At 43.3% G+C, this 21,409-nt stretch overlaps 2 protein-coding genes across 7 annotated transcripts in view; one reads left to right on the plus strand and one right to left on the minus strand.

The window, feature by feature from the left end:
- The window catches only part of TBC1D8 (TBC1 domain family member 8), a 144,046-nt gene extending 129,252 nt beyond the window's left edge, over nucleotides 1–14,794 (plus strand). For all 4 annotated transcript variants that reach the window (XM_030827854.1, XM_030827855.1, XM_030827852.1 and 1 more), the window contains 5 exons: nucleotides 752–992; nucleotides 1,519–1,584; nucleotides 10,537–10,626; nucleotides 11,056–11,153; nucleotides 13,752–14,794. In XM_030827854.1, the coding sequence (XP_030683714.1) occupies nucleotides 752–992; nucleotides 1,519–1,584; nucleotides 10,537–10,626; nucleotides 11,056–11,153; nucleotides 13,752–14,204 (948 nt within the window). In that variant the 3' untranslated portion in view covers nucleotides 14,205–14,794. The remainder of the gene's footprint in view (nucleotides 1–751; nucleotides 993–1,518; nucleotides 1,585–10,536; nucleotides 10,627–11,055; nucleotides 11,154–13,751) is intronic.
- On the minus strand, nucleotides 968–19,775 carry RPL31 (ribosomal protein L31). Of its 3 annotated transcripts, XR_004033349.1 has the most exons (6): nucleotides 19,695–19,772; nucleotides 19,209–19,315; nucleotides 17,732–17,857; nucleotides 15,944–16,056; nucleotides 4,046–4,248; nucleotides 968–1,038 (listed from the first exon to the last, which is right to left on the minus strand). XR_004033349.1 is itself a non-coding variant. In XM_030827856.1 (5 exons), the coding sequence occupies exons 2-5, from the start codon at nucleotides 19,313–19,315 to the stop codon at nucleotides 4,238–4,240; spliced, it is 357 nt and encodes a 118-aa protein (XP_030683716.1). In that variant the 5' UTR covers nucleotides 19,695–19,775; the 3' UTR covers nucleotides 3,386–4,237. The 3 variants fall into 3 exon arrangements, 2 of the variants coding, with proteins under 2 accessions (XP_030683716.1, XP_003274907.1); XM_030827856.1 differs by lacking the exon at nucleotides 968–1,038 and having other exon boundaries at nucleotides 3,386–4,248; nucleotides 19,695–19,775; XM_003274859.4 differs by lacking the exons at nucleotides 968–1,038; nucleotides 4,046–4,248 and adding an exon at nucleotides 15,576–15,652.
- Nucleotides 19,776–21,409: the final 1,634 nt, after the last annotated feature.

The following is a 21,409-nucleotide window of genomic DNA, read 5'->3' on the forward strand; positions in this document are numbered from 1 at the left end:
GGGAGGCTGAGGCACGAGAATCGTTTGAACCTTGGAGGCGGAGGTTGCAGTGAGCTGAGATCACGCCACTGCACTCCAGCCTGGGTGACCGAGCGAGACTCCATCTCAAAAAAAGGAAAACAAACAAACAAAAAAACGCTCTGTTGCCCAGGCTGGAGTGCAGTGGCATGATCTCGGCTCACTGCAATCTCGGCCTCCCGGGTTCAAGCGATTGTCCTGTCTCAGCCGCCCGAGTAGCTGGGATTACAGGTGCACACCGCTACACCCAGCTAATTTTTTGTATTTTTTAGTAGAAACGGGGTTTCACCGTGTTGCCCAGGCTGGTCACGAAATCCTGAGCGCAGGCGATCCACCCACCTTGGTCTCCCAAAGTGCTAGGATTACAGGCGTGAGCCACCACGCCCGGTCAAAAAAGTACGATTTTAAGTGAAAATATCAGAATAAAAATTGTGTGTCTTCTATAATGAAAACTATGTTAGCTGAACTGTACATTTAAAAATAGTTAAATTGGTACATTTTACGTTATGTATATTTTACCACAATGAGAGACAAAAAGACCTTGATAATAAAAGAAACCAACGTCAAAATTACATGTTCGTGTGGGTAAGGATGTCAGGGTAACAAGGGAACACTTTTACATATCCAGTTACAGTGGTGAGATTGTGAGTAATTTATTATTTTATTTGTTTGTGTTAACAACGTGGCTTGTTCAATAAGTGGTAAGAGCTCCCTTTCTCCCTCTTGTTTGAAGAGAGAACACATGATGAGCTGTTACTGGGAGCAGCCCAGGCCCATGGCCTCACGCCACGACCCCAGCCGGCCCTATGCCGAGCAGTACCGCATAGATGCCCGGCAGTTTGCACACCTGTTTCAGCTAGTCTCGCCCTGGACCTGTAGGGCCCACACGGAGATCCTCGCTGAAAGGATGTTCAGGCTCTTGGATGACAACATGGACCAGCTCATTGAGTTCAAAGCATTTGTGAGCTGCCTCGGTATGCCTCTGTGGGATTTTGCAGTGAGGTGCTTTGAGGTGTGGGTCTGTGAACAGAAGACAAAGTGGATCTTTGGAGCAGGCAGATGCACATGGTTTAACACTTTTGTGACTGGCCTGACATGAACTTATGATTTTGAAATATCACTCTGCAGGCCCCTCTCAGGATCTACTTTCTGAAGGGGGATGGGAGAGGGGCCCACGCTGTCAACTTAAGAGGCTTTTCACCTTGCTTTCCTTGGCACCCACGATGTGGTGGTGGCTTGTTGGGAGCCATGTTCCTAATTTTTGTCCATAAAATTAAAATGTTTTGGAAGGTATGAGGACGGACAACATTCACAAAGTTCCTTGGAGCTCACATAGTCAACAGCCCTGCCTTTAACACTTTCATTGCTACCATGGTGTGTGTCTGGGGCAGGAGAGTTGGGGGTTGCTGGTATTGTGTTCTCTCCACAGTGAGTTTGTGTCCTGACAATGGACTTTCAGCATTGGCATCAACTCACTCTCTCTTTTTAAAATTTTTGCAGATATTATGTATAATGGAGAAATGAATGAGAAGATTAAACTATTATACAGGCTTCATATCCCTCCAGGTAAGAAAGTCTAAGTAGCAAAATCAGACTGTGCTCTGCTTAAACACAGTATCAGCTTTGTGCTTGACTCTGAAGCTCTTCTCTTTTTAAAGGTCACTTATGCTCGAGGCAGCAGGTGTTTCTGGCTTGGGGTTTCAGGTCACAGGTTTGAAGTTCTGTGCTGCATAGCTCTGGCAGGACCTCCCAAACTGGAGTGTGCACCAGAATCGCCTGGAGGGCCTGTTAAACCAAGTTCCTGGGCCCCCGCCCTGGTTTCCAACACCCTGGGTCAGAGGACACCTTCAGAACCACTGGCCTGTGGAATGTGTGTGAGAGCCAGACCCTCATTACCTTACTAGTTATTTTAGGCTACTGAATCTGAAGAACCATTTCATGTTTCTAGTGCATCAGACCATGTTTTCTACAAATTTCAGCACTAGTAACCAGGAAAAGGAAGCCATTTGGGTATCTATGAGGTCAGACTTGAGGTTGACAGGAACAAGACCAAGGAAACCTAAAAGGTGTTCGTTGGATCTTAAAAAGTAATAGAGATGAATGAGAAATCCCAGAGGGCTCTGCCCCCCAGTGCTGTGGTTGTGGTTTTGGTGTTGGATGGTGCCTGGGGAGGCTGGTGGGCGCCAAGGGGGCTTCTAGGGCCATGATATTCTGGTGGCTTTTACAACTATTAATGCACATACACATTCCCCTTTATCCACTGGGCATATGTCCCAAGAACCGCCCCCCCAACTCCCCATGGATGCCTGAAACTGTGGATAGTACCAAACCCTGTATACACTAGATTTTTTCAATCTGATCACCAAGGTGGCTAATGAGTGACTAACAGGCAGGTAGTGTAGACCTTGTGGAGATACTGGACAAAGGGAGGATTCACGTCTGGCCTGGGATGGAGTGGAACAGCGCAAGATTTCAAAATGTTACTCAGAGCAGCGTGCAGTTTAACACTTCGGATGAGGGGGACTACTGTACAAACATTGAAGATGCACCTAGACATTACTTGTGGGCTTTCTGGGTCTACTTCTGGATACAGCCATTACTGAACTGGCATCTGATACCTTAGGCACGCTGTCCCCAGTGAGCATTCTGTGCTGGCCACACAGTCCCTCCTTGACCTTCCCATTGACAGTGTGCACTATTATGACTTGAGTGCAAATTGTTTATTATTTATTTATTTTTGGTTTCCCTTTCTCTGTCAACTGATCATAAATGCAAATTGTTTAGCATCATTGAAGTTTTCTGCCCTTTATGCCAATATAAATTGAGTTTTATCTTTATTTTTCACAAATGTTTTTCTATTAACATAGAAGGCATGCATAATTGTTTATCTTCATCATATCATCATCATCATCATCTTTCCATAGTTGTCATTATATCTGGCATTCTTAAATAGAACATGATTGTTTTTATTTTACTCTATTATTTTATCTTGGTTTTAAAACAAACATTATTTTGGAATAATTTTAGATTTATAGAAAAGTTGCATAGATTAGTACAGATAGAATTTCACCGCGATATATTTTTAAATTTATAATTGGCTTTTGAATTATCATCTAAGATTGATTTTTGATTCTTCATCTAACTTTCTTTTTTTTTTTTTTTGAGACAGAGTCTTGCTCTGTCACCCGGGCTGGAATGCAGTGGCGCAATCTCAGCTCGCTGCATGCTCGGTCTCCTGGGTTCACGCCATTCTCCTGCCTCAGCCTCCCGAGTAGCTGGGACTACAGGCGCCCGTCACCACGCCCGGCTAATTTTTTGTATTTTTTTAGTAGAGACAGAGTTTCACTGTGTTAGCCAGGATGGTCTCAATCTCCTGACCTCGTGATCCACCTGCCTCAGCCTCCCAAAGTGCTGGGATTACAGGCGTGAGCCACTGCACCCGGCCTCTTCATCTAACTTTCTAATGAATTACTACTTGTTTCCAAATAAGTTTATTTCTAAAAGACATTTTAATTACCTTGGTTTATTAAAAGCATTTGTAGTCCTTCATGGTTTCAGAAAATCAATTGTTCATACCTTTTTGAACATATCTGACTGTGATATTCATACTGTGTGATTATGAATTTAAATCAAGTTCAGTGGAAATTAAGATATGATGTATTATTTTTTAGTGTATGTTTCGTATCTGAATTTTTGATGCAGTTAAAAAAGCCTTAAGAAAACGACAAAAAAGCTAGAGTGCAGACAACCTAAAATCTCTATTTTAAAACATCATTTTCCTGAGGCCATGCAGACTCACATCTAAGTTTTTTTCATTTAAATGGACTTAATTCTAACAAATACTTTCATAATGAAAAACTTTTTAAAGGTGGGACAGACATACTAGTTATGAAATGAAAGTTTACAATCACAGATCAGGAAGTATAATGAGATTACATCAAATGTGAATTTGTGTGCCTAAAGAATTCTCTTCACCTAAGTCTTACTATTTGCCTGTCGAAGAGGCAAGGATAGAAAACATCAGTACCTTGCTGAAACACCCGCCCGTGTAGAACAGGCCTGGCCCTCTGCCAGGGTAACGTAGGAGACAGATGTCTTCTGTGAGCTTGGTTGTAAAGGCATCTGCTGCAGCTCAGGAAGCAATGAAGAGCTGAGGCCCAAGGCTGCATCCATTTCCAGGAGGGCTCACTTTATGGGCTCTTGGCAATTGTAACACTATTTAGCACAGAACTAGGAAAGAAATATTACAGATGATTTGGTACCATGTCAGGTGACACACAGATGAAGACTATTCCAGAAGATTATAAAATCAAGAGTTTTCACTGCAGATTGATAAACCTGCAGATATTGGTCATTTTGCTTAGTTAATTATACTAATTGGACTTTCAGAGGAGAACTTCCTGGGAGAACTTTATTTTCCTTGGAAAGAAACATCATAACAAACTGCTGAGAAAGTTATGTTGAAAACGGACACACACAAATGAGACAATTTGGAGGTTTTTCTGTAAGTTTGTATACTGAGCAGGCCTATGAGGACCCCTCACATCATGAGTTCCTTCTGCGAACTCTGAGATTCAGGGAATATGCTATGTTATTCACAGTTAGGCTCTCTGAAAGATTTGCCTGTCAGCCTGAATCCGCATTAAAGGATGTCCTTAAAATGTTGACTAATAAAATTGGAGCTGCTCCAGTCTTTGAGTTCAGCTTTCTGTGAAGGAATAGAAGTTTCCTTCTGAGGTCTTATACATAACCAAGTACATCTGCTGTCTAAAGGATGAGTTCTGTCAAGAAGTTGAGTTAAAAGGAGAAATCTTTTGAATAATTCCAATTTGCAGTTGGTTAAGGGTAATTATTGGCTTTAAAAAAAAAAAACACTTAAAACGTTGAAAACCTGAATGAACTTAATTGATAACTGAAAGAGCACATGACATTATATTAACACATACTGACAAAATATGAATTCAAAGCAAAAATTCAACTTCGAAAAGAGGTCACAAATGTTTCATTAGTGATGTTTAGTCAGTGTTATAATTTGAATTCTAAAATGTAATTATAGATTATAGTACAGCAATATCTGTGTATGAATGAGGGAAAGCTTTGTTATTCTGAAATACTTTATATGAAAAAGTGTTGATTGGATTCAAAATCTAGTCCCATTAGCCAAAAAATTGTCAACATTACATTTGTCAGTGAAAAAGGGGTTGATATGTAGATATGTAGAATGAGCACGTGCTTGAAGTAGAATTGCGAGCATTGGAACCGTTCAAATCCTCTATAATGACTTTTCACCAAGTAGAGAAAAAGTGCCATTTGCTTTCCCCTTCTTGTTCAGTTTTTCACTGATGGTGACAATCTGTTTTGAAGAGATCATTGTTGTGAAGACCTAATTGGGAATTGCATGTAGCTGCTTCACTGTTAGTATGAAAACTAATATTAAAAAGTCCTGAGCGTGCCAAGATTTTGGCAACATCTTATCCTTTTTGTCACTTGACCCTATCTTGCCTGTGATAAAGTGATGTACCATGGATATCTGTTAGAATGGATCTGCTTTCCAAACCTGTGTAGTACATTGGAAATACACAAGATCTTAGCACAGCATGGTCTGCTTTGCCAAGGGTATCTGCAGATTAGATGGTAGGTACTGATAAATATATACCGTTGTGTGCCACATAGGGACGTTCTGGGCAAGGATAGACAGCATGTATGACGGTGGTCCCATAGGATTACGAGACTGAAAAATTCCTGTCTTAGCCATTGTAAACACCGTAGCAAAACACGTTACTCATGTTTTTGTGATGATGCTGGTATAAACAGCTCTATTGCCATTGTATAAAAGTCTGGCGTATAAAATTACATATAACACCTAATATTGGGTAATGATAATGAATGTTATTGGTTTATGTAATTACTATACTAGTTATCATTATTTTAGCATACATTTCTTCTACTTATTAAAAAAAAAAAAGTAAACTGTAAAACAGCCTCAGGCAGGTCCTTCAGGAGCTATTCCAGAAGGCACTGTTACCACAGGAGAGGACAGCTCTGTGTATGTTATTGCCCATGAAGACCTTCAGTTGGGACAAGACGTGGACATGGAAGACACTGATACTGACGATCCTGACCCTGTGTAGACCTAGGCTAATGTGCGTGTTTGTCTTGGTTTTTAACAAAAAAGTTAAAAAGATTTTTTTGATAGAAAAAAGTTTATAGAATAAGAATATAAAAAAAATATTTTTCACAGCTGTACAATGTGTTTGTGTTTTAAGGCAAGTGTTACTACGAAAGAGTCAAAAAGTTTATAAAGTAAAAAGTTATAGTAAGCTAAGGTTAATTTATTACTGAAGATCAAGAATAATATTTTAAAAATGAACTCAGTACAGTCTAAGTGTTTATAAAGTCCATCACAGTGTGCAGTAACGTCCTAGGCCTTCGTATTCACTCACTACTCACTGATTTGCCCAGAACAGCTTCCAGCCCTGCAATCTCCATTCACAGTTAAGTTGGTCTATACAGGTATGCCATTTTTTTTCTTTTATACCATATTTTTATAGCGCCTTTTCTACATTTAGATATGTTTAGATACACAGCTACCATTGTGTTCCAGCTGCCTACAGTATTCAGGACAGTAACATGCCGCACAGGTTTGTAGCCTAGGAACAATAGACTTTATAGGCGAGGTGTGTAGTAGGCTACACCGTCTAGGTTTGTGTAAGTCCACTGTATGATATTTGCACAATGACAAAATCACCTAATGATGCATTTCTCAGAACGTATTCCTCTCATTAAGTGACACATGACTCTATAATAGATTTCACAGAATATTTGCTGTGGAGAAAAACCTTACAAGCATTATGGAATGGGAGGTGTTTAAAATTAACATCAGTAGGACCAAAGAGAGAGAGCATGTGACTACTGGTTGCCTAAGAGAGAAGTTTGGCACTCAAGTTATACCCACTATCTTGATTCTTCACTTTTTGGTCCGGCTTTTCTTATGGCTATGCTAAGAAACAATACTGAAGATAACTCTGTAAGCTCTTGCTTTTAAGAATGTGCCAATATGTCAGGGTATCTGCTGGAACCCAAGAAACTGAAGGATGCTTACACTGCTCTAAGGACCAAAATAATAATGTGAATGGCCCAAACGGCATAGGGGAAGAAGGCTCACCAGGTGAAATGGAGCAGATTGGCTAAATGATGAATCCAGCCAGGATTAAGAGCCTCCCTCAGAGAAAAAACAGTCATTCTACAGATTTAGCTAGAGGAGAAATGACTTCGAAAATGGATGATGTGTTGACGAAATTTACAAAGGTCAGCGTCTCACAGGGCACAAAAAATGGTAGTTTAGATTCCAGTTTAACACGCAGTCCTAATACCAGCTCCAGTTTAACAGTTAAGCAGTCCTGGTATCAGCTACATCAGAAATGATAGCAGACATGTTTGATTCGATGACGGGCAGTTTGGGCTAGATGAAAGATCTATTCTGGCGTTGGATTGGGATCCTGAGTTAAAATGCCACGAAAGATTTTGAATATAAACTTCCTTTAAAAAAAAAAAAAAACTTTTGTGAAATTAAAAGACTGCCTCAGACCCTTTTCAACAAAAGAAAACTAAGTGGGCCGGGCGCGGTGGCTCACGCTTGTAATCCCAGCACTTTGGGAGGCCGAGGCGGGCGGATCACGAGGTCAGGAGATCGAGACCACGGTGAAACCCCGTCTCTACTAAAAATACAAAAAATTAGCCGGGCCTGGTGGCGGGCGCCTGTAATCCCAGCTTCTTGGAGAGGCTGAGGCAGGAGAATGGCGTGAACCTGCGAGGCGGAGCTTGCAGTGAGCCGAGATTGTGCCACTGCACGCCAGCCTGGGCGACAGAGCGAGACTCCGTCTCAAAAAAAAAAAAAAAGAAAAAGAAAAGAAAACTAAGTGATAAAGATTCCTGGTATCCAAATCGTCAAGAAGCCACCACTAAGAAATTGGATGTATGATCCCTGCCTCTAGTAGCTGTTGCATCTCAAGTGATTTTTCTTACAGAAGATCCTTGAGAAACAAGTTAGATACCTTAGTTGATTTCCTTATCAATGACTTGGCTGTATTGGAATTTCTAGTTAATCCAAGTGCAAGGCCTCACTGCTATAATTTGATTGCTGTTTCCAACCACTGTGGAGGGATGAGAGGAAGGCCATATACTGCTTTTGCAAAATAAGCGTGGTGGAGATGGGATTATTTTGATGATTACTGTAATGTCTCAACTGCATCTGAAGGCCAGATTGTGTTCAAAGCCATATGTGAATTCTACTAGAGAGAAGACGCTTACGGTGGAACTGGCTTGTCGCCTCCACAGGCATCCCATTTAGAAAGTGAGGAAGATGGCAGTGGCAATGACAATGATATAGAAAATGGAAACCATATACAGCGTGTAATGAAGCTCCCTAAGGCCATAAAGGAGAGACCTTCCTGCTGGTGGTATCTGTTGGAGCAATGAAGTTACCTACTACCTTCAGACAGAAGTCTGAGATGGGGGTTTCAGATGACCAAATGTAAACCCTTTATCTGATTTTAACTTGTGTAGTACTTGAAGTGAGACAGAATGAACACTTTAATAGAAATTGTCTCTCAATCCATTTAGACTCTTGAATTACAGGCTACATATATATATAGGAATGTAAAAATAAGGTGATGTTTAAACAGCCCAAATATCTCATGTAAAAAGATTGAAAAGATTTTTAAAGACTGTATGTATTCTTAGTAGTTACTGTTTCCCATAATGCATAGTATCCTATCCTTCTGATCATAAATAGATCGTGGAATGAGTATTTTCAGTGAGTTCCATGTCCAGGTGATGTTCTCTGCATATGCTGTGATGGCAGAGGTTGGGAGGCTCTGCTCTGGGAGTTGTTTGGCCCCTCAGTTCCTTGTCACTGTTAATACTTTACCTGCCTCCTTTCTGGACACTTGCCCACCCCTTGGATTAATTGCTGCCTTTCTATGGCTCCCATCATATTTTGTTGGTGACTTGTATACACATTTCTACTTTGTGGTACGCCAAGCTCTTTGGCATCCCAGCACTATTCTGGGAAATCCGTTTCCATCCTGACTGTCCCAGGTACCATTCACGGTTTGCAGTTTTCCTCCTGTTCAGTTTGAGTGGATTCTTACATGTGCCACTGCACAGAATTTGTTTTGGGGAAAGTTGGAAAAAGGGTAGCTTTCCAAAGCTTTGCTGCCATCTTGTGGAAGCTTGTTGAATCACAGCTGAATTTTGCCTTTGATTTATTTTCAGTGAAATGGTTTACAAATAAGTTCCAAACTTTTTAAAATATGGGGAACCTTCCCTGTCATCCCCCTGATAATTGTTATTTGGTAGCAGCTTTATTGAGATATATTTCACGCACCATGCAAGTCACCCGTTTAAAGTGTACAATTCGATGGGTTTTTTTTGTATATTCAGAGTTGTGCAGTGATCACCACAATCAATTTTAGACCATTTCATCACCCTGAAAATAAACGTCATATCTTTAGCTCTCACTCCCAGTGTATCCATTTTCCCCAGCTGTAGGCAGCTTTCTGTTTCTGTATATTTGTCTGTCCTGGAAATTTGATATAAATGGAGTTGCTGTATCATGTTCGACTTCTTTCACCTAGCATGATGTTTTCAAGACACATCCATGCTGTAGCATGAGCCAGTGCTTCATTCCTTTTAATGGCCAAATATTCCATTGCATGGGTATGCCATGATTTGTTTATTCAGCAATTTATTCAACATTTGGGTTTTTTTTTGGCTGCTAGGAACAATACTACTATGAACAATCTGTGTACAAGTTTGCATGTGAACACTTTCAGTTCTCTTGGGTGTATATGTAGAAGTAAGATTTCTGAGCCAAATGGTAACTTTAACTTTTTAAAAAACTGCCAGACTGTTTTCTAAAGTGGCTGAGTCAGTTTATATTCCCATTGTCAATATGTGAGGGTTCTGAGTGTTTTATTTTTAACATCCTTAAGAACACTCCTAATACTAAGATGCTGCTTTGAATTCACTAAAGCTTTTCTTCAACTTTTAAAAGAAATTGTATAAGTACAGCAGTATGTGCTCATTATAGAGAAATACTATCCTGAAAAGTTTAAAATCATTACCAATTATTCCACCACCCAGAGATTTAGTGTATTTATTTCTAGAGTACTTTATATGTGCATGGATATATTTTAGTTTTACAAAATGGGATTTCACTACATACATTTTTTCCAAATCAGTATTAGCAGTGTCCTTCTATGAATGTGTATGTTGTTAATTACAACAGTCTCCACATACTTCTGGGAAAAGGCACACTTGGTGGGGGGACATTTTATTTTCTCTGGGTATCCAGACAGTGCTTGGTGTGCATTTGGGTTCATGGACCCTGCAGAAACTACAGTCCACAGGCTGGGAGCTGCTGGCTTAGCCTTTAGTTGCCTAGAAAGCTACATTACTGTCAGTTTTGGTAAGGCAGAAAATTTGTTTAATTTAAACCTCTCATCTTTTTTTAAGCACTCACTGAAAATGACCGAGACAGCCAGTCGCCACTGAAGAATCCTCTGTTGTCAACATCGAGACCCCTGGTTTTTGGGAAACCCAATGGCACGTACCTCTTTTCGTTGTTGCTTTCCCCTGGGCATACCACTGCAGTGGCGGGAGGCACCGGGGTTGCCCTCACCCCTCTTCTTGTAGCAGCCTTGTCTTTTCCCTTCGTCCAATGAATTATCACCAAAACTCTCATTGCCTTTAGAGGCCAGAAGTGCTCCGAGTGGGGGTGTTGCTGGGTGGCTGCCCCTTGCCCCCACCACCAAGTTCCTTCCTCCTGTTTGCTGTTTCACGCGTCCTCTTAGAGCAGAAGTCCCCCAGTTGCCACCCACTGGCTCTCCAGGGGAATCTCTTGCTTTCCAGTTTCGTATGGAATTTGCTTAGTGGAATTCCTCACCCCCTTGCTCCTCTCTCCCACATAGTTTCCTTTTTGCTTTCACTGAATTTATTTAAATTAAACTACATATTGTTTTCCTTTGTTTCAAGGTGATGCAGTTGATTATCAGAAACAGCTGAAGCAGATGATTAAGGATTTAGCCAAAGAAAAAGATAAAACTCAGAAAGAATTGCCCAAAATGAGCCAGGTATGGACTTTATTCAGTGAAGAGAATTAACTTTTTTTTTTTTTTGAGATGGAGTCTCGCTCTGTTGCCCAGGCTGGAGTGCAGTGGTGCAATCTCAGCCCACTGCAACTTCCGCCTCCCGGGTTCAAGCAATTCTGCCTCAGCCTCCCGAGTAGCTGGGATTACAGGCGTGTGCCACCACGTCTGGCTCATTTTTGTATTTTTAGTAGAGGCAGGGTTTCACCATGTTGGTCAGGCTGGTCTTGAACTCCTGACCTTGTGATCTGCCCACCTCAGCCTCCAAAGTGCTGGGATTACAGGTGTGAGCCACCGTACCTGACCAAGAATTAACTGGTTTTTCAAATGATTAATCTGAGAATCAAGCTTGGGCCCCTTTACCTGCAAAGTCCAGGTAGCGGAACATCATGGTGATTAAATGGGAAATATTAAATTGTGATCAACTGAAGATACTCCAGATACTCAAATCGCTTCAAAACAGGAGGTTGCCACACACTTCAAATCTTTGAGGAGTTTTTATATAAAATTCATTTATCCAGGTTGTGATACAGATTTATTCCTCTGGGAGGTAGAAGTATTTGGGGCCACTGTGGATACAGCATTCTTCCCTTCAAAAATACTGTGCTTCCTCCATTTCCTGGGAAATCACTGGCTGCATGATACACAGTACTGATAGGAGTCTTTAAAACTTCTGAGCATCTTCCAGAAAAGGGTTGTGCCATATTCAGGTTCCATATGGTTGTTTCCATTTGAAAATGGTTCTTCCCAATGTTTAGGAAATGTAGGCTTGAAGTTAAAAATGCTCCTTTTTGGCCGGGCGCAGTGGCTCACGTCTGTAATCCCAGCACTTTGGGAGGCTGAGGCGGGCGGATTGCGAGGTCAGGAGATTGAGACCATCCTGGCTAACATGGTGAAACCCCGTCTCTACTAAAAATACAAAAAAAATTAGCCGGGCGTGGTGGCGGGTGCCTGTAGTCCCAGTTACTCGGGAGGCTGAGGCAGGAGAAAGGCGTGAACTCGGGAGGCAGAGCTTTCAGTGAGCCGAGATCACACCACTGCACTCCAGCCTGGGCGACAGAGCGAGGACTCCATGTAAAAAAAAAAAAAAAATGCTTATTTTTGATAGGACTTAAGTCATTTTGGTGCTGTGGACTACGACCCTTCAAGAGTAGAATTTAGCATGCAGTTTCTCAGTTTTTTTTTTCTTTTGACCACAAAACATCTTGTGGGATTAGTGTTTCATAGCATGTTTGAGAAATGCTGCTTGTCTGCTCTGCTGGGAATTGCTCAGATGTTCATTCTACTCTTTGGATATATGATCAAAATGAGTTAAACTTCATCACTCAGAGCTATCAGTATTAACATTCTGATACACATACTTTTTTTTTTCTATAGATGTTTCAAACAAAATGGGCCATGTTAATACTCAGGTTTCCTTTCTTTCAAAATAACCATGGATCTTTCCCCCAAATAAATATTTGTTATATTAGTACCCAAGCATTTTTCTTCAGGCTGGAGTGCAGTGGCACGATCTCAGCTCACTGCAAGCTCCGCCTCCCAAGTTCATGCCATTCTCCTGCCTCAGCTTCCCGAGTAGCTGGGACTACAGGCGCCCACCACCAAGCCCGGCTAATTTTTTTGTATTTGTAATAGAGATGGGGTTTCACCGTGTTAGCCAGGATGGTCTTGATCTCCTGACCTCGTGATCCGCCCGCCTCGGCCTCCCAAAGCGCTGGGATTACAGGCATGAGCCACTGCACCTGGCCATATCCAACCATTTTTCTATTCTTGGAGTAATTGTGTAGCTAGATTCCACCTGAAGCACCTGTCCTCACATTATATATTCTCAGTTTCAGCAGCAGTGTCTCAGATTACACTGAGAAAACAGGCATCACTCTTCCATTTCATTTTACATTTAGGTCCTGCATGGCCTTCCCGCCAGAGGAACATGCCCTAACTTTATAGCGTTTCAGCTGTTTCCAGCATTTTCCTATTATAAACTCTACCTTAAAGATCCCTACAGATAAATCTGTACATTGCTATGTTTTTTTTTTGAGACGAAGTTTCACTCTTGTTGCCCAGGCTGGAGTGCAATGATGCGATCTCGGCTCACCACAACCTCTGCCTCCTGGGTTTAAGCGATTCTCCTGCCTCAGCCTTCCAAGTAGCTGGGATTACAGGCATGTGCCACCACACCCGGCTAATTTTGTATTTTTAGTAGAGATGGTGTTTCACCATGTTGGTTGGGCTGGTCTCTGACTCCCAACCTCAGGTGATCCGCCTGCCTCGGCCTCCCACAGTGCTGGGATTACAGGCGTGAGGCACTGTGCCCAGCCTGCTGTGGTTTCTTGAATTGCTTTGTTAAAGGGTGTGCACATCCTCTAGGAAGGTCTACCCATTTCCAAGTCTGTGCCGAAATTCCCAGGACTCACCACTGTTAATAGTTTAGAGTGGAAAGGCAGACTACCTTTTCCTATATTCTGTCTTCAAAAGTACTGTGTCGTTTTCTCAAAGGTCACAGGTATAATGTTAAAAAAAAAAAAAGAAAAAAATGACACTTCCACCCTGGTTCTGCTGCTACATTACTTATTTCAATTTCAGAGAGAATTTATCCAGTTCTGTAAAACTCTGTACAGTATGTTCCATGAAGATCCGGAAGAAAATGATTTGTACCAAGCCATAGCCACAGTCACCACACTGCTGCTGCAGATCGGGGAGGTGGGGCAGCGAAGTAGCAGCTCTGAAAGCTGCTCCCAGGAGTGTGGGGAGGAGCTGCGGGCCTCAGCTCCTTCTCCTGAGGACTCAGTTTTTGCAGACACTGGGAAGACGCCCCAGGACTCCCAGGCATTTCCAGAGGAGGCAGAAGGGGACTGGACTGTCTCCCTTGAACATATTTTAGCTTCACTTCTGACTGAACAGTCATTAGTAAACTTTTTTGAAAAGCCACTGGACATGAAATCCAAACTTGAAAATGCCAAGATGAATCAGTACAATCTCAAAACTTTTGAAATGAGCCACCAATCACAGTCTGAACTTAAGCTGAGTAACTTGTAGCAAGATAGATAGCAGCTGCTATGCACACTGGAGTCCGCCATACCAAAGCACGAACCAGATTGTTTCTTGGGGTCAGCCCTAAACCGAGATTTCAGTCTGCTTTACAAATGGGGCATCTGGATAAACAACCTGACAAAACTGTGGCCAGGGGAACCAACACAACCCTCAAGCATCTCTGTGTATTCTTTGAGAATTGTCAGTGCCCTCGCGTATCCATTGGTTCCCTTGATGCCAACCTACAATTTTTACCAGATTCGCTGAAACGGGCACTTCTGCTGTGATTTTGCTCTCAGATGAACAGTGTGTTATACTAACCAAGAAGCAAGAAAAGCCCCATGCTTTCATTTTTCACTTGGAATGACAATGGGAGAGGTCAGGAATCAAGTTCACTTTCAAGATCTAAGGGAGTCCACTATCTGTGCAATTAATTGTATTTGGCTTTTTTTTTGCACTGTTTCAATGCTGGTAATTGAAACCATTTTAATATATTTGGTTGTATTCACTTTATATGTCCTTCCAAAAATGTTGTGTACAAACCATGCTTTCAATGTTGGCCTCCAAGTTTTTTAATAAGAAACTTTTTGTATTTACTTGGTCCTTTTCTTTTACCTTGTAGTTAAATGTCTTAAGCTGTAGACTGTGGCAGTGAATGGGTAAGCTGGAGCCACTGCTGCTGCCCATCCATGGTTTCTGGGTGGTGCAACACTAGGTACTCAGCCCCGCCTTAGGTGTGCCCTATGGCTTCAGAGACCTCTTTATGGCAGCATTTAACACACAGCTTGTAAATGCTGGTGAAACATAATCCCAGCAACACTGCTTTAGGACTGAACTATCAATACAAATTTTTGTTATTGATACCTTAAGGAACTTCACTTCTGAACCTTGGCTCCAGGTACCACGGGGCCATTACAAATGAGTTAAAATATGAATCTGGTTATCTCACCAAAAACCAATTATTTTAGAAGACAACTATACTCAATATAGATGTAGGCAGTTAAAAGACCTACTGGCGTATTAATTTCATTAAATTTTAGATGCTGTCGATAGATAGTACATCATTTTAAAGTTGGCAACTGGATTCTATATCCTGGTTTCTGGAAAAATGCTTATCTTAGAATTAACAAAACACACAAGTAGGATCATTAACAATATGCCTTCAGTATCCCAATTACCCAAAACAGTGGTTCTAAAATTAGGGTGCAGTTTGAAATCACCTTTAAAAACCTGTCTAGACCCTGTCCACAAATTCAACCCCAGGGGATGGGGGGAAGGCAGCACAGGCCATCAATTTGAGAAAAGCTCTTCAAATGATACCATAAGTAGGATAGGATATACAAGTATATTATGTTGCAACTAAAAAGAACCAAAACATGAAGGCAATTTTATACTTTATTTGATGTATCTGACGATCAGCGATTAGTTCTCATCCACATTGACTGTCTGTAAATCTGTAAAAGAAATGACAGTCAATTTCCACACCCACATCACCTTTCTTATTTCAACTCTAAAAACCTTTTGTAGATGGGTCTGGGCATGTAACATTCTATTTTCCACAACCTTTTTACATCCCAGATATGGACCAGTTTTGCATTCGTTAGCATCTTCCCACACCAACACACAATTTAAAAAGGGTACAATGATGTGTGTCACCCCTAGCTTAACAGATGAACTCACATTTTAACAGAGGTAAGGACATTATTCTAATGAATTTAAATGGCTTTATGGGATGGAGAACTTACTTTTGAAAGTGGTGACAGGTACATAGGTAACCAAAGTATATAGCTTATTTGGTGAATCTTCATCCTCATTACGTTTTCTGGACAGCCGCACACGGATTCGGTATGGGACATTCCTAATAAAAACATAATTGTGTTGCTAAAGCCAATGCCTCCTTTCAACCAAGCAGCCACTAGCTATATTCACATATCTCATATCCCTGCTTCTAATGCTGTCCTTTGCTCTACTCTGACCAACCTAGAACTTACCAGTTCCCTGGAAAATGAAACATAACCCCCGGGTGAACATTAAATGCACAGGAGGGATGCCTGTTTGAAGATATGTTAAGGTAGCCACCACTGATATCCAACCAGTTAATCCTAACCAGATATCTGGGTCCAAATGTGTTAGTCTTTTATCTATCACCAGAAACTTGTTATGTGATTTTTCTGTTACATTAAAATGTGAAGAAACGACTGGGCGTGGTGGTTCACCCCTATAACCCCAGCACTTTGGGAGGCTGAGGTGGGCGCATCATCTGAGGTCAAGAGTTCGAGACCACCCTGGCCAACACGGTAAAACCCCATCTCTACTAAAAACACAAAAAGTAAGAGCCAGGTGTGGTGGCGGCTGCCTATAATCCCGGCGACTTGGGAGGCTGAGGCAGGAAAACAGCTTGAACCCGGGAGGTGGAGGTTGCAGTGAGCCACAAGACTACGCCATTGCACTCCAGCCTGGGCAACATTAACTCCATCTCAAAACAAAAAACACTGTTAAAAACTCTGCCACAGGCACATACTCTATCTTCCACATGCAATCCCCTTGTCCTGTCTTACCCTCTCTGTACCATCACAGCTGATTCTCTTTCCTCTATCGATCTTAGGATGTGCCGGGTATTGTTCTAGGCCCCGGATTCCTATAAACTCAGTACTTCTCTTGGCTCCTGTAATCCCATTCCTCTTACCCCAAGGAAGGCATCGGAGAATACCTCTCCTGCTGCACCCTTAAATGTCCACCCACAGAAGAGCTAGGTCTCAGGTCCCTGCCTTGTTCATCTCACTTAATCCTAAGGTTTAAATACTGCACAGATGCAGACAGTCCTCCCCCAACCCGTTTCCGGAAACAACTAGTCCACACTGTCATCATTCCTCTAGCTGCCCCTCACTCCACTTCTGTTCTGGCACCTCATGACGTCCTTTACAGCACAAGCCTCCCCTGCTTTCTGGTTCCACTTTAGAGCAGGGTCCCCCAACATCAGCACTAACATCTGGGCTAGGCAATTCTTTGTTGAGGGCACAGCCCCATGAATTGTAGGGTGTTTAGTAGTCCCTGGCCCACAGTATTCCTCAGTAGTGACAACACACTGCCCCCCGACTCCCCACAACCCCAGGAAGGACAGGTAAAACTGCCCCAGGCCAAGAACCAGTTCTCTCATGGTGGACTTGCCATGCTGTCTAGAGCTACCCTACAGTCAGCCCTCACCCCTCCCTCCTCCTGCACTGGGCTCGCAGTCATTTATTCCACCCTACCTGCGCTCACCACCCTGCTCCCAGATCCTGCCAAGCTTCCTCTCTGTGCAATGCTCTTTCCCACCCTACACTGCTGGCTCCTTCACTTGGGTCTCAGTTCGTAACGCACTAAATTAAGGGGCTTCCCTGCAGATACTACCCACCCTAAGTTATGGTCACAGTAGTTTTTTTTATACTTCCACATGCATTAACCAAATTACTGAACTGATATGGGCTCTTGCAGGGTAAGTGAAGCTGGCGTCATTGCAAAAGTTCACCTTCGAATACAGATAACTTTAGCACCTTATTCCTTTGGCCCAGACAGCTTTGTTGAGCCTGGTGTCGATGCGCACATCTGGAGTTCCCATCTCCTTCATGGCAAATTTCCGAATCTCTTTGAGTGCCCGAGGAGCACGCTTCTTGAAGCCCCTACGATTCAAACATAAGTGAACAAATTAAAGGAGCACAAAATTAAATTAGGTACATGTAAGAAATCCTCAATGTCATCGATAGGCTCCTGGAAACTGACTTTAAGCAATGTTCTATATAACAAAAACCAAGTTTTTATAGCATACAGTAGGCCTGTGTGCTTAAAGCTCAGTAAAGACTTACTGTAGATGGTATGTCCTCCTAAAACCAGCCTAAACCAAACCTTACACTAGGCAGTAACAATCCTTTTTTCCCACCAGCGTGCAATGCCCAGCAAATAGCATAATACCTTGGACAAGAAGATGCATAATCCACTTTCTGAAGTCCTCAATCAAAATATTAAATTTGATTAAATGTCATGTCTTAAGACAGGACATGTTTTTGGAACAGATCATTCAATGCTATTGACTTCATCTATGCTTAAAGAGCAGGGGCCTGAAACGTGCAGGCAGGTTGCTTCTTAAGTATGATGAGGGCAATAGTTAACTCTATGAACCCATCGAGCAAGCTCACTTCACTTAAATACTTAAACATCCAGAAATAAAGGGTACTAGAAATAACAGCAGCTGGCAATCCCTTGTTCTTCACACAGCTTATATAAGCACCTATTGAGTACATCAGATGGTATCTAGTACTACAGAGAAAGACAAACCAGGGAAAATAAAAGAGAAAGCATTAGGGAAGGGGACTGCAAGTTTCTATAAGACGGCCAAGGTGGGCCAGGTGTGGCGGCGGGCTCCTGTAATCCCAGTTACTGGGGAGGATAAGACACAGAGGTGGAGGTTGCAGATCGCACCACTGCACTTGAGGCTGGGGACAGAGCAAGACTCCGTCTCAAAACAAACAAAACAGATGGCCAGGGTGATACTGGACTCAAGGTCTGAAGGCAACGAAGCATTTATTTGTGAAAAAAACATTCAGGCATAGGGAAAGAAAAAGTAAAAATTCAACAAAGCAGCTACTTTGGAACAGAAGCATGCCCGGTATGATTAAGCGGGTCAGTCAATGTGGGATCATGGCAAGAACTCTTGATTTCTAACCTAAGATAGAAGGCCGATGGAGGATCTGAGAATAGACCACGCATGTTTGGGTAGGGAAGTTAACAGGAGCAGGGAGCTGCTACTGTCAGCATTCAGCTAAGAAAGAATGGGGGCGGTCAGAAAGACCAATGCAGCTGGTCAGACTGTGAATGTATTCGGAGGGTAGAGCCCACAGGATTTGTTAAATTGCCAATGAATGAAACAGGGAAGGCCACAAGAGGAAAAGATTGGGATGGAGATGACTCGGCACATCTCTCAGTGACAACCAGACGCTTGAGTTCGAGACCCAGGGCGGCTACAGGGATACTCACACTCCATGGATGCGCTTGTGAATGTTGATGGTGTATTCTCGGGTTACCACTTCGTTGATGGCAGAACGGCCCTTTTTCTTCTCGCCACCCTTCTTTGCGGGAGCCATCTAAATGCAGGCGACAATAAGGCTCAGAGCTGAGTTTAACAAGCTCAAGCCAAGTCCTCCCTCCCAGCCTCACGCTGTCACTCTCGGGGCGCTTCCAGGTGCTGAGACTCTGGCCAGGCTAAGTCGGTCACCCAGTGGCCTATGCACCCGCGCCCCTCAGATGCCTCCGACCCAGAAACCCCTGCCGCTCCGGCTCCCCCAAGCCTGGTCACTTTCCTCCTCAGGCTTCGAGAGCCTTTAAACGCAGGGTGTATTCCCATCTCCCCACAACCGGAGCCCCGGGCTGGCTCAGGAGAGATTTTGCGGACCCAGTTAGCACAATCCCCCAAGGAGGATGGGGCTGGATTCTAGGAGCCCAGACTCCGCCACCCATACTCACTCTGCCGGGTCCAAGTTGGAAAGGAAGAGCGCGAAGGATTGTGGGAGAAGGAAAGCCGCAGTTGCAAGTACAACTTCCGGGTCGCCAGGCAAGGGGGTGTGGCTAGGGAAGGGGAGAGACGATGCTGTGACGTAAGCGGCGCGCGCCGAAGTGGGGCCGGCTAGCGGGCGTCGTGGCGGGGCCGCGCTTTTGGGCCGCGAGCTTGAGGTGCCGCTTCTCGACGTAATCCGTCTGGATCCGCGAAGGAACTTGCGTCCGTTCTCTAAGTCTTCGGATAAAACCAAGACCCAGGCCAACAGGTGTACGGGGGCAGGGCCAGGGAGACAGACTTTCGTTTGTTTTTCCCATTCATTCATGCATCCGACCAACACTGACTGAGCCTGCGTCGGGCGCGGTGCCTGGCTGGCAGTCCCAGGGTCACTAAGACGCAACCCGGCGCTGGAGGTGCTTGCGTCGAGCAGGGCCAGCCCAGGATTGCCAGTCGTTGCTGTCCTGGGCGGTGGAGCCGCAGGCCTGTCGCGTCGTCCCGGTGCGTGGGTGGTCGAGTGGGTTGGATATGACCCGAGAGATGACAGATGTGAGATGACACGACAGGGAGATCTGAGGAGGTCCCCAGAGAACTGGGAACTGCGTGTCACCAGTCTAGAGATTCGGAGACAGTCAGTTGGATCTATGGACTCATGTCTTCCTTTTTTCTTGTCGAACTCCCTTCTTTCACAGGAGCACACCATTTTTAGTGGTTTCTTAAGATGAGTACACGAGCCCTCAAATATCTGAGTATTTATTCAACCCTCAAATTTAAATTCTGGCTTGGTATGGAATTCTAGATTGAAAAGAATTTCTCCCCAGCATTTTGAAGGCAGGCTTCTTTGTCTTCAATTTTTCAGTGTGGTTGAGAAGTGATGTGTCATTTTGTTCTCTCTGAAAGATTTTAGGATCTTCTCTTTAAAGTTTTGAAATTTCATGATGATGGTACCTTGAATTTAAGGAAATTTGCCAGAACGAAAGAGCTTGATGTTCCAAGTTGAAAGGGCCCACTTAATGCCTGGCACTTTGGTGAATGGGAAAATGCCCGGACCAAGTCACCCCTAACCTACTAACAGGGTTTTCAGCAATGGACATGTTTCAAGACCTCACAGACTACTGGAGGTAGGCAATTTCAGGCTTGGAACAGGGACTCTGATCTCATGAGGAACCGTTGCATCCTGTATCAGGGTAGATGTTGCACTTATAGGTATCCCAGCAGTCCTCAAAGGCAAGAGATGGTGGTGGACAAGCAAGCCTCCCTCTATGTCTCTTATCAGACTCCAAAGGCCTTTCCGGAAATCTCCAGTAGTTTTCTGCCTGTCATTGGCTAGAACTAGGGACTCCATTTCAGTTAGGCTGGGAGAGCACATGCCTGCCAAAAGCAAATGGGATTGTCATGATTACCTTGGCCTAATGATGGGGTTGTGTATTTTGTGGCCTGGGCTAAATGCATTGCTTTTTTTGTTGTTGTTGTTGTTTTGGTTTTGTTTTTTTTGTTGTTGTTGTTGAGAGGGAGTCTTGCTCTGTCGCCCAGGCTGGAGTGCAGTGGCGTGATCTCGGCTCACTGCAAGCTCTGCCTGCCGAGTTCACGCCATTCTTCTACCTCAGCCTCCTGAGTAGCTGGGACTACAGGCACCCGCCACCACACCCGGCTAATTTTTTGTATTTTTAGTAGAGACAGGGTTTCA

This window comes from Nomascus leucogenys, chromosome 14 (assembly GCF_006542625.1).
Source record: "Nomascus leucogenys isolate Asia chromosome 14, Asia_NLE_v1, whole genome shotgun sequence".
Taxonomy (NCBI): Eukaryota; Metazoa; Chordata; class Mammalia; order Primates; family Hylobatidae; genus Nomascus; species Nomascus leucogenys.

Coding starts and splice junctions, on each gene's coding strand:
- RPL31 (XM_003274859.4), bottom strand. CDS start 19,315: ATGGCTCCCGCAAAGAAGGGTGGCGAGAAGAAAAAGGGCCGTTCTGCC. Junction 16,057..17,731: donor GTCTGGGCCAAAGGAATAAG/GTGCTAAAGTTA, acceptor TGTTTTTATTAG/GAATGTCCCATACCGAATCC. Junction 15,653..15,943: donor ACCTGTCACCACTTTCAAAA/GTAAGTTCTCCA, acceptor TTTCTTTTACAG/ATTTACAGACAGTCAATGTG.